Consider the following 13490-nt stretch of genomic DNA (forward strand, 5'->3'; position numbering starts at 1 on the left):
AGCCTTTAATCAAAATTAAAGAAGGATTAGAAGATTTTGGAAGAGGTTAGTGGTCTTAAGGAAATCGGCCAAGTTTTGGGCAAAAAATAAATAAATTATTTATTTTAGAATTTTTGGTCAATTTATTAATTAAATAATTAATAAATAAGGAAATAATGTTTAAATAAGATTTAAACATTTTTGGGAGGGATTCCTTAATTAAATATTTTTAATTAAGATAAAGGGATTTAATGGCATAAAAATAAATAAATTAAATAAATAAATAATTAATTAATAAATGATGATGTCATCAGGGACTTTTTTCAGAAAATAAAAATATTTTATTTTCTAAAGGATTTTTAGGTGTCTACAAAATGTACATAGATTGAATGTTCATTGATACTCTTCTTCTTCACACATGTCTATATGTCATTTGTACACCATCTGCTACTCTTGAATAAATGGCAAAAAAAATATTCTTGCATTTGGATTTGAAAGCTCCCACGTAAATTCCAAATACAAAAGAATAAATCTTAAACAAACTAAATAATAACTATTATTCACAACTAGTTATTCATGTTTAATATTTGAGGATGTGAAAATTACTTATACTCAATACAAACTTGATGCAAAAACATGAAGAGTTCTATTCTAACGAGGTTGTTCCCAAGACAAAGTCTAGGACCACCACCAAATGCATAGTATGCTCCCTATTTTATTTTGAATCCCTATATTGTATAAAATTTTATATAAAAAATATCATTAAAGTAAAATAAAAATAAATAAAACCATCAATGGGACCTTGGTCTACTGGTGAAGTTGAATGGCTCACAAAGAGCCCACCAGGGATCAAGTCTTGTTGAGTGCAAGGCTCTGACATCATAAGGGATGAGGCCGGGATCATGCCCCAGGTGATTTTGATGGCATGGATGCCCCTTAGTCCTTGGCTCTAATCCTAAGAGGTTTCAGGCACGAGTGGGCCCATATTAGGTTCCTAAAAAGTCTATGTGATAGCCTTCACTGGTTAGTAGCTCATAGGCTTCATGCCTTGTTGGGATGCCTCGTAGGTCTGAACCCTCCACCAAAAAAAAAAACCATTAATTTTTTTAAAATGATAAATTATCAAAAAGTAGTTTAAAAACATATCAATAGGAAAACCAAACTTAATCAATTGAAAAAAAAAGCACTAACAACCCTTACATCCCACCTATTAGGATTAAAATCCATTAGATTCTTGCAATATTTAGGATCAATATGATTAGTGCGTAACCATACTATGACCTTCCATCCTTTTGGTATTGTATAACATAATAAAAACACACTTTTAATTCTTTCATTCATTAATATTCTTAAAGTAACAAAAAATAACCATCTAGCTCTTAATATGAAAAAATTCATAAATTATCCCCATACACTATGATTTATACATTGGTGCATCTTAAAAACCAACACTTTCTCAAATTTGCATAGTACAAGTTGAAAGTTTAGAAGTATAACCATTTTCTTCATTCTTCAAGATAGTGCGAAAGACAAAATTTGATATATTGGCAAGTCTAATGACCTCATCAATCACCTGCATCATCAATAAGGCGTATACACAGTAAGTTCAACCCAATTATAACCAACTAGTTTTAATAAAGATAATTCTCCAAAGACAACCTTTGAAGTATAATCCATGCTCTTAACATCATCATATGTTAGAATCTCATCCTTTTCTTTCTTTCATCTAATGGCAACATTTTCCTCCTATGATGAAGAAGAAAAAATAGCATAATGAGTGCATGTAGTGCCTACCCTAGTTTACATTTTTCTATCATTACCAAACTCTTTTAGGCTAGTTTTTATGCTTGATGTTTAGTAGCATTATCTTTCAAATTATTAGATATTGTTTCATATTCAGTTGATTTTATGACAAGATTACTTGTTACTTTGTACTTCATGTATGCATGATGATTATTACAGTGTTTTCAGTTATTAGTGATGATTAGTTAGATGGATTATCATATGTGTTTTCTTATGGATACTTACCCCATACTGCATGTGTATGGTGTGCAAATATGTTTTCTTTATGGATGGCATTTCTGATGTGGTTAAGGAAGGGAGTCGTAGTCACCTACTAGTTGGGATCTACATGATGCACCACTTTCTACCATTGTCTGTTTAGCTTAGAATATTGTGTTTGTACATGCGTGGATTTTATGCAGATTGCAAGTATCAGGTATCAACTTTCTTGAATTGCTAGGATGAGCGTACCCTATTGCATTATCTCAATGGTAAGAGAGGGGAGATACATTCTTAAGTCCAAATCCTAAATCTTTAAGCCATTTGTCCTAGAAAATTAGGACAAGTATCTAAGTTGTTTACCTTCTGAATGTGTCGGATGACATTAATTCATGATTATAACCCTTTACTTTGATCATGTATGTGTTTTTCTATGATGGGTTTTTGTATTTTGTTTTATAAGTCTTTGGTATTTTTTTCTATTAATTCAGTCAAATTAAATGATTAAATTTAATGGAAAATTATTATGATATTTTAATATTTAATTATATTTAATTAATTAGGAAAGTAATTAAATAAAAAGAATTAAATTTAAAGATAAAAATTATAAGTTTAAATTTTAGAATGTGATTATATTTATTTAATTTAATAATAATATATTTAAAGTTTATTTTTAAATAAATGCTAAATACTATTATTATTTGAGTTAATAAATATTTTATCAATTAACATTTCAGAAATAAATTTTAAAAAAGTGAAAAAGATATTAATTTATTAAAATTTTTAGGGTTGCATAATGTGTGCATGAGATTAAAATTTAATAAATTAATTGAAAGAGAAGTCAAGTGAAAATTAAATAAAGTTATTTTATAATTCATTAAACATGCATGAAAAAGATGAAGAAAAGATAATAAAGAGTTAAAGTCTGGTGAGCAAGGAGTCCTATTGGGTGATCACACAATTAGTACCCCAAATTTAGGAGAGAACTCCTTATCACCAATTGAAGGTTCATTTTCAAAGGACCAAAATTTTGGGAAGAAACCATAAATTTTGGAATGGAAAAGAATTTCAGAAGAGAGAAGGTTTGGAGAGGAGAAATTCCTCTCATAATCTTTTTTGGGTGTAGTAATTAGCATCAGATTCCAGGTAGATGCTTGTGATTATTCACATAGTTTATTACACTCTTTCTTTTCCTATTTTCATCGTGACTGTTGAATGATTTTTTGAATAATTCTTGTGACGAATGTTTCAGTATTGTAAATTTCTTGTATGTATGTAAAATCTTCTGTATATTGGAAGATTAAAAGATCAACTTAATCCTTCTTCAAAAGATTTAAAAGTGGAAATTGAATGGGGAAGGGTTTTGTATCAAAATTAAAAATTTCAATTGAGAATTCAGTTGGTTGGTCGTAATTCCTCTATCAGATTAAGGCTGGGTCTTTAAAAAAAAAATATTAAAAAAATAAATAAATATAAATATAAATAAATAAATAAATATATGGGAGGGGGATTTGTTGGTTTTGTTTTATAATAATAAAAAAAAAAAAATTAAATTTAAAAAATATATATTGGGGAGGGGGTTTTACCCCACCTCCCCCTTTCCTTTGTAATTTAGCGGCCCTGCCACATGGTACTACCGCAGCCACAAGCCTTGTGGTAGCCGCAGGGAGGCCGTGGCCAAGGTCGGCGGGCCTTTATAATAAACATGTAATGTTTTTAAAAAATATTATATATATATATAATTTATAATATAATATAATATAATATTCTAATAATTAGTTTATTAAAATTTAATATTATTTAATTAATTTAATTATTTTTATTTTTAATAGTTTATTTAATAAAAGATTAAGATTAATATGTTCCACAATCATTAATTAATTTAATTAAATGAAATTTTATTAAGTTTAATTGATATACAGGGATACCTAGAGAATTTAGATTTTTTTTAAAAATTAAATAATAATATCGACTTTAATAAAATTGAGAATAAGTTTTATTGGAAGATCAGTAGATATTATTTTAATAATATAAATGATTAAATAATTGTCCTTGGAGTATATTAGGAAATTGACTTAATATATAATGGGGGTAATTCTATATTTTATTCAATTAAATGAAGGGGTTGACTTGTAAGGTAAATTGAGAATCTTTTACTTGAAATGTACATTGAAATAAAAACTGAAACCTTACATTTAACTCAACAATATGTTTTCAAAATCAAACAAAACTATGAAACCTACACTCTGTTTTTTTTGTGTTGTCTATGTTTGGGGCTTGAGTTGACTAGAGAATTGACCAATCTTAGGATGTTACCAGAGGGTTGGGAGTTCTGTGTTTGTGACGTTATGATGATTTGACTTCGACCTTTTATACTCAACCATGGTAATGTGTCTGGTATGCTTTATGATGTGTGGTGATCTATTGATTGTTAATGCTTTCCAGTGTTCTTGTGTGAAGCTAAAGTGAATGTTATGACCTACTTGACTTAACCATTTTGGAGGCTTTGATTAGTATATTTGGATTGCTTTCCATTCGCTTTTATAGGACTGAGGTGTTTGGTATGGATTTTTCTTGGTGATGTCATGTTATGACATATTTGACTTAACCATTTTGAGCCTTCGATCAGTTATTTTTGGGATGCTTTCCAGTTGCTTGTAGAGAACTGATGTGTTATTGTGAATTATCTTTTGATGCTTTCAAGTCACTTGTATAGGACTGAGGTGATTTTATATGATTTTTTGATTTATACTTTTATGAGCCTAGGGTAGATTATCTATATGTAATGTCGGGAAGTGGCTTGCAATGGAGGCTGGGGCCCTCCATTGTAAGTTGTTTAATAAGTGAAAACACTACACTAAATGGGAGTAAAATGAACCTAATAAGAGTCTTTGTATGTTCTTGCCTATGTCTTGAGTGATAGTACAAATTAGGATGGGAGTAGAGAGAACGCTTGGTTGCGACCATGCATCGTTAGTATGCCTTGTCAGTACGAGAGGATACTAGCCCTGCGTAGGGATCACTAGGGGGCCGAGGTCCTGAGAGACTACCAAGGTAACTCTAGCGTGATTCATGTGATAAAACTTGCTTGCTTACATAGTAGGTTTCCTACGTGTCTTTGTGTGCCTCTAGGTTTAGATGTCGATTTCTCTTGGAACCTTTGAGTTAGATTACTTTTAAGATTTCATGGACTTAGAGAGTACTTTTGATATCCTTTTTGGGACTTGAGACTATCTCCTTAGCATGGTGGGAGTGGTCCTTTTTGGGTTACCACATAGTTAGGTGGTAGTGCTTTTTACTCTTACCATAGAGATCCATCTGTAGATATCGTGGCTGGAGTTTCCTTGTCTGAATTTTTTTTCATTCTATCTTTGTATCATTATGATGGATGGTTATATCTTATGATGGGTGTTTATATCTTTTGTGATGGATGGTTTCATTTATGATATTTTAACTTTGTATCATGGATCTGAGGAGGATGATGTAATTCTATTTTTATAAATGTATATTCTTTTAGGCTTTCATACCTTGCAACATGTGCAGTGGATGATTGAGCATTCCAAATTTTGTTGCCAAGTGGCATTTGGAACAAATGTATATTATTTAAATGGACATTGGAATTTCATATGGATGTGGTATTTATTAGACTAGTATTAATTATATTTAAATATGATTCAATGTCTTGGGATCCTTAAGGAATGTAGCCTGTCATGTATGCTTATAGATGATTGTATGTTATTGCTTCCGCTACTTTATGTTTGATGTGTATGTTATTCTTTCTTGTTAAAAAAAAATGTTTGACAAACTTAGTAAAAAATTTAGGTTAATTCTTTTGGATCCCTTGGTCAGGCGTTACATCTAGCATTAGAGCCCAAGTTTCTACATTGGGAGCTCTAGGTATATTGGAATGCCACTAGTTGTTAACTTGTTGAACAAAAATGAAACTTAAAACTGTTATGTATATCTATTTCAAACTGAAACTTGAACTAGTTGAAATGAAATAGAACTTAAACTTTTAGTTGAATATTTTCATACTTGAACACTTAAACTTCAAAACTGAAATATACTCAAACCTAAAATTAGGCAAAACTAAAAATTGAACTTTTACTATCTTCAAAACATATGTTTTCTATCTATGCTTTATAGTAGTATGTTTTATGGTTATTATAGTATCTTGCATTTTTGATATTATTGTAGGATGGTATCTGGGATGAGATCTTCTATTAGAGGCTATAGCCATGGCCGTGATAGAGGCCATGGATGAGGCAGAGCCATCAGTGTACATGAGTTTGTCCACGAAGGCCCTATTTAGGAAGAGAATAGGGGAGAGTATGTCAGTGAGCATCATGAAGAGAACCATAGAGAGTAGTGGGATGACTTTGAGGAGGTTGACCTTAGGCAAATGATGAAAAACATCACTGATCACCTACCTCCTATTCATGATTAGGATGGAGCACATCAATTAGGATTTGAGCATAGACCTAGGTCTAGGAGCTATCATAACTATCGTAACGCACAACGCAATAAGTGCAACCAGTATGATTGGCCATCTCAGAGTATTCCTTCTTATGATAATGGGGGTAGCGTTCAAAAATCTAGTGCACCTAGAGTGCAGAGGAGTTTCGACAGAGAGTGTTTCTCATGTGGACAACGTGGATAAAAGTCATATTATTGCCCTTAATGGAAATCACAATTCTCAGACCAGAGACTCGCAGCTTTGGAACCTGTGGTTGGAGACATGGGTAGATCTCAGAGAGTGTTCTCAGTGGAGTCATATCCTCCTATAGGGGGAAAGGGTCCAATGGGACCCACATAGTGAGTTCTTTAGCTTTACCATTCTTGTAGGCTTCCAGGAGTAAGCCTAAGTCTGGGGGGGGGGTGGATGCAGTGCCTACCCTAGTTTACATTTTTCTATCATTGCCAAACTCTTTTAGGCCAATTTTTAGGCTTGATGTTTAGTAGCATTATTTTTCAGATTATCAGATATTGTTTCATATTCAGTTGATTTTATGATGAGATTACTTGGTACTTTGTACTTCATGTATGCATGATGATTATTAAAATATTTTTAATTATTAATGATGATTAGTTAGATGGATTATCATATGTATTTTCTTATGGATACTTACCCCATACTACATGTGTATGTGTGCGTGTATGTTTTCCTTATGGATGGCATTTCTGATGTGGTTAAGGAAGGGAGTCGTAGTCACCTGCTAGTCAAGATCTACATGATGCACCACTTTCTGCCATTGTTTATTTAGCTTAGAATATTGTGCTTGTACATGCGTGGATTTTATGCAAATTGTAGGTACTGGGTATCGACTTCCCTAAATTGTTAGGATGAGCGTACCCTATTGCATTATCTCAATGGTAAGAGAGAGGAGATAAATTCTTAAGTCCAAATACTAAATCTTTAAGCCATTTTTCCTAAAAAATTAGGACAAGTATTTGAGTTGTTTACCTTCCAAATGCATAGGATGACGTTAATTCATGATTATAACCCTTTAGTTTGATCTTGTATATGTTTTATAATGGGTTTTCGTATTTTGTTTTATAAGTCTTTGGTATTTTTTCTATTAATTAAGTCAAATTAAATGATTAAATTAATGATTTAATGTAATGGAAAATTATTATGATATTTTAATATTTAATTAATTGGGGAAGTAATTAAATAAAAAGAATTAAATTTAAAGATAAAAGTTATAAGTTTAAATTTTAGAACATGCTAATATTTATTTAATTTAATAATAATATATTTATAGTTTATTTTTAAATAAATGCTAAATACTATTATTATTTAAGTTAATAAATATTTTATCAATTAATGTTTCAAAAATAAATTAAAAAAAGTGAAAAAGATATTAATTTATTAAAAATTTTAAGTTTGCATAATGTGAGCATGAGATTAAAATTTAATAAATTAATTGAAAGAGAAGTCAAGTGAAAATTAAATAAAGTTATTTTATAATTCATTAAATGTGCATGAAAAAGATAAAGAAAATATAATTAAGAGTTAAAGTCTGGTGAGGAAGGAGTCCTCTTACGTGATCGCACAATTAGTGCACCGAATTTAGGAGAGAACTCATTATCACCAATTGAGGGTTCATTTTTAAAGGACCAAAATTTTGGGAAGAAACCACAAATTTTGGAAGGGAAAAGAATTTTGGAAGAGAGAAGGTTTGGAGAGGAGAAATTCCTCTCACAATCTTTTTTGGGCGTAGCGATTAGCATTAGAGTCCGGGTAGATGCTTGTGATTATTCACACAGTTTATTGCGCTCTTTCTTTTCCTATTTTCATCGTGACTATTGAATGATTTTCTGAATAATTCTTGTGACGAATGTTTCAGTATTGTAAATTTCTTGTATGCATGTTAAATCTTTTGTATACTGGAAGATTAAAAGATCAACTTAATCCTTCTTCAATAGATTTAAAAGTGGAAATTGAATGGGGAAGGGTTTTGTATCAAAATTGAAAATTTCAATTGAGAATTCAACCAGTTGGTCATAATTCCTCTATCAGATTAAGGCTAGGTCTTTATATATATACATGAGAGGGGCATTTGTTGGTTTTATTTTATAATAAAATATTTATATATAATTAAATTCTAAAAAAATATATATTGGGGAGGGGGTTTTACCCCACCTCCCCCTTTCCTTTGTAATTTGGCGGCCCTGCCATTGACGTAGGATTGAGGTAGTGGCAGTACATGGTACTACTGCGATCGCAGGCCCTGCAGTAGCTGCAGGGAGGTCGTGGCCAAGGCCAGCGGGCCTTTATAATAAACATATAATGTTTTTTTATATATAAAATTTATAATATAATATTTTTATAATTAGTTTATTAAAATTTAATATTATTGAATTTATTAAATTTATTTTATTTTATTTAAGTATATTTAATAATTTATTAATAAAAGATTAAGATTAATATGTTCCACAATCATTAATTAATTTAATTTAATGAAAATTTATTAAGTTTAATTGATATACAGGGATACTTAGTGAATTTAGATTTTTATATATTAAATAATAGTATTGACTTTAATAAAATTGAGAATAAGTTTTATTGGAAGATTAGTAGATATTATTTTAATAATATAAATGATTAAATAATTGTCCTTGGAGTATATTAGGAAATTGCCTTAATATATAATGGGGTTAATTCTATATTTTATTCGATTAAATGAATGGGTTGACTTGTAGGGTAAACTAAGAATCTTTTACTTGAAACATACATTGAAATGAAAACTGAAACCTTACATTTAACTCAACAATATGTTTTCAAAATCAAATCAAACTATGAAACCTACACTCTATTTTCAGTGTGTTGTTGTCTATGTTTTGCATTTGGGTTGACTAGAATGTTGACCAGTCTTAGGATGTTACCAGAGGCTTGGGAGTTCTACATTTGTGACGTTATGACGATTTGACTTCGATCTTTTATACTCAACCATGGTAATGTGTCTAGTATGCTCTATGATGTGTGTTGATCTATTGATTGTTAATGCTTTCCAGTGTTCTTGTGTGAAGCTGAGGTGAATGTTATGACCTACTTGACTTGACCATTTTGGAGTCTTCGATCAGTATAATTGGATTTCTTTCCAATCACTTTTATAGGACTAAGGTGTTTGGTATGATTTGTTCTTGGTGATGTCATGCTATGACATATTTGATTTAACCATTTTGAGCCTTCGATCAGTTATTTTTGGGATGCTTTCCAGTTTCTCGTAGAGAATTGATGTGTTATTGTGAATTATCTTTTGATGCTTTCTAGGAACTTGTATAGGACTGAGGTGATTTTATATGATTCTTTGATTTATACTTTTATGAGCCTAGGGTAGGTTATCTATATGTAATGTCAGGAAGTGGTTTGCGATGGAGGCTGGGGCCCTAAGTAGTTGCCATGGTAACCCATTGTAAGTTATTTAATAAGTGAAAACACTACACTAAATGAGAGTAAAATGAACCTAATAAGAGTCTTTATATGTTCTCACCCATGCCTCAAGTGCTAGTATAGACTAGGATGGGAGTAGAGAATGCTTGGTTTCAACCATGCATCGTTAGTATGCCTTGTCAATACGAGAAGATACTAGTGCCACATAGGGATCACTAGGGGGCCAAGGTCCTGAGAGACTACTAGGGTAACTCTAGCATGATTCGTGCAATGACACTTGCCTGCTTACATAACAGGTTTCCTATGTGTCTTTGTGTGCCTCCGGGTTTAGACGTTAATTTATCTTGGAACCTTTGAGTTAGATTACTTTTAGGATTTCCTGGACTTAGAGAGAAATTTTGATATTTGGATTGATATCCTATTTGGCACTTGAGACTATCTCCTTAGCATGGTGGGAGTGGGCCTTTTTGGGTTACCATGCAGTCGGGTGGTAGTGCTTTTTACTCTTACCATTGAGATCCGTCCGTAGATACCATGGTTGGAGTTTCCTTGTTTGCATTTCCTTTCATTCTATCTTTGTATCATTATGATGGATGGTTATATCTTATGATGGATGTTTATATCTTTTATGATAGATGATTTCATTTATGGTATTGCACTTTCTATCATGGATCTAAGGAGGACGATGTAATTCTATTTTTATACATGTATGTTCTTTTAGCCTTTCATATCCTGTGACATGTACAGTGGATGATTGAGCATTCCAAATTTTATTTCCAAGTGGTATTTGGAACAAATGTATATTATTTAAATGGACATTGGACTTTCAATTATTCTTTCATATGGATGTGGTATTTATTAGACTAGTATTAATTATAATTAAATGTGATTCAACGTCTTGGGATCCTTAAGGAATGTAACCTGTTATGTATGCTTATAGATGATTGCATGTTATTGATTTCACTACTTTACATTTGATGTGCACGTTATTCTGTCTTGTTAAAAAAATGTTTGGCTAACTTAGTAAAAACTTTAGGTTAATTCTTTTGGATCCCTTGGTGGGGCGTTATAGTGCATACGTACTATATAATGGAGCAAAGAAGAAAAACATGCATGTAATGTGCACATGTTTTAACTTTAGTTTTTGAAGAACAACAAGGTACTTGGCTAAATAATAAAATGCCCAAGTGATTGAGTTAGTTGTGGATGCATATCCCCCTAAAATTAGAGAGACAATGTTAACCAATATTTCTTCTTCAATCATTTTGTCATCATTTGAATCCACTGAATCCATCTAAACTTGTAAGAAGTTCTCTTTGAAGCTATTCTCATTCACCCTTCTATCATGTATCTTAGACAATATTATACTTGATAATTCCTTTCAACATTTCATATATACAATTTTCTTGGAAGATCATGATAAACCATTTACAGTATGATTTAAACTTCGTCCACCCCAACTGACCCAAATATTTAATCCAGATTTAACCATAGAAAAATGAGAGACAATAAATCCTTTCCATCTTTACCAACAATGGGGAATTGTTAAAGTTGAATAGCATTGCACATATGTTGTGGAATGCTAACTATACTATGAAACATTATAACATGCATGGACTATCGATTTTGTGTAATGTCTAATTTTGAAAGAAGAAAATAATTGAAACACAAATAAATTGGTATACTGATTTTAGAGATGGATTTTTATCAAAAAATGAAAAATTAGGTCAAATGATGATATAGCTTATTGAAAAACATAACTATTCTAATATTTAGATTGGAATGTATCAAAACATACTTAACAAAAAAAAACTAGTATAATTTTTTCTTGCACTTTATCTAATATTGTTAAGATTTGTAATCAACTATATATTTTTCTAAATCAATATTTCAAATAAAATTTAATAATTCATTATCTATCTATATATATAACTTAAACCATGTATTGTTTTTATCAAAGAATATATATTAAAGTATCAAACTAGCTAAAAGTCAAGCAAGGCATAATTTGTTTGGATTTAAACCTAGAGTTGTGTGGTTAATGAGCAACAAATGTATTTATATTTAATGCTTGATTGACTTCATCAGTAGCAATGATTGAACCTTTGAGAGCCCAACTTTGAAAGGTTGCTTTGAAAGAGGGATATAATTTGACAAATACCCTCTTTAGTGTCTCTGGATTATTGAAGGCTTCCATCAAATAACATCTAATATGTTTGCATTGCAGTCCATCGAGCATGGAAATTGATTTTGTCCCTGTCAATTCTAGACAAGGCCAACCAGGGGCAAACATGTCATCCTTTACCACCCTTGCAGTCACAAATTTATTGACCTCTAGAGAGCATGTTATGATTGTAGGTGACCCAAATAAGTGGGTTCTATAAATTCTAGTGTCTCCATATCTTACAACCTAGAAAAGAAAAGAGAAGATAAGTGAAAAAATTGTGCTAATATCACCAGTTAGAAAATTTAATAATATTTAAGACTTTCTTATTATTTAGTGTGTTAAGTGGTGGTGGTGTTGTGTCTGTTAAGGTCATATTTCTTGGGTCATTATGATTGTAGGTTTGTGTTTTTATTGATTCAATGTGCTTAAAGTTTGAGCTTCAAATTTGTTAAATGGGGATGAGAAAAATGTTAATTTATCATGCCACCATCAGGGATCAATTCAAATGTTTACCCAGAAGGGAAAAAAAGAAGTTAGAAATTGAAATTGAAATGAGTTTGCATGAAAAAATATTGCTTCATCACTTGGTGTGGTGGTGTTTTTGTGTTCACTAAAGTTCACTTCTTCTAAATCATTGTGATCATAGGCTTGTGCTTCTATTGATTTAATACACTTGGAATTTGAGCTTCAACTTTATTAAATGGGGAGGAGGTCATAGGTTCATGATATCAATGACTAATAGTTTTGAATATAAAATGCTAATGTGTCATGTTAGCATCACCAATCCCTTAAAAAGGTTACAAGACACTTGAAAGAAGAAAAGATATAAAGAAGAGAAACAAAGAAAGATCTAAGAGATTAGATAATTACTTGATTCTTATCTTCCAAATGAAATTATTTGGCTTTGAACTAAACTTGAAACACCATAAGAAGTTAAGTAGTTCTCCAATGATAGGCCATCCCATGTGACGAGGAGGAATATTTCTAGTAGTTTTAGATGCTGGATATGCGTGACAATATTTCCATTCATAGAAGGATCTCAACACCCGTATGACCAGTGGGAACAATCTTATTGCAAATCCTAACAACCGCATTGTTTCTATTGATACTTTCTATCTTCAATCTCTGTAGAAGGGCTCAATAAGATTGCTCTATTTCTCTATATTTTTTTGGTACCATTGGCATAAGTCTTGTTTATAGTGAGATTCATGTGGCCAGGATTAACTGACACACTAGAACCATTGACTAATAGTGGGTAGGAGTAGGCCCATCCACTCTTAGCCAATAGCTTGGGGCCATTGTTATGCATTAGTCTCATGGTATTGGTTAAGAGTGGCTGGGCCCACTCCTAACCACTATTAGTTAATGGTTTGAGTGTGCCAATTAAACCACTTAGGCTCATGTAATTATCATATATGAAATTGTATTTGACTTTCCCAAATTCCA

The 13490-nt window shown here is 31.3% G+C and overlaps 1 protein-coding gene and 1 pseudogene across 1 annotated transcript; both read right to left on the minus strand.

The window, feature by feature from the left end:
- Positions 1 to 581: 581 nt before the first annotated feature.
- Positions 582 to 11270, minus strand: LOC149575909 (beta-amyrin 11-oxidase-like; annotated as a pseudogene).
- Positions 11271 to 11915: 645 nt separating this feature from the next.
- LOC149575910 (ent-kaurenoic acid oxidase 2-like) lies at positions 11916 to 13138 on the minus strand. Its single transcript, XM_089793574.1, has 2 exons — positions 12915 to 13138; positions 11916 to 12279 (listed from the first exon to the last, which is right to left on the minus strand). Exons 1-2 carry the CDS (start codon positions 13136 to 13138, stop codon positions 11916 to 11918), a joined length of 588 nt encoding a protein of 195 aa, XP_089649700.1.
- Positions 13139 to 13490: the final 352 nt, after the last annotated feature.

Source organism: Cupressus sempervirens, chromosome 1 (genome assembly GCF_028749045.1).
Source record: "Cupressus sempervirens isolate cs-2001-9-10 chromosome 1, ASM2874904v1, whole genome shotgun sequence".
NCBI lineage: Eukaryota > Viridiplantae > Streptophyta > Pinopsida > Cupressales > Cupressaceae > Cupressus > Cupressus sempervirens.

Excerpts from the sequence above, each read along its gene's own strand:
- LOC149575910 (XM_089793574.1), bottom strand. The coding sequence starts at position 13,138 with ATGCGGTTGTTAGGATTTGCAATAAGATTGTTCCCACTGGTCATACGG. Across the intron at positions 12,280-12,914 it reads ATTTGGAAGATAAGAATCAA|ATATGGAGACACTAGAATTT; the intron begins GTAATTATCTAA and ends CTAGGTTGTAAG.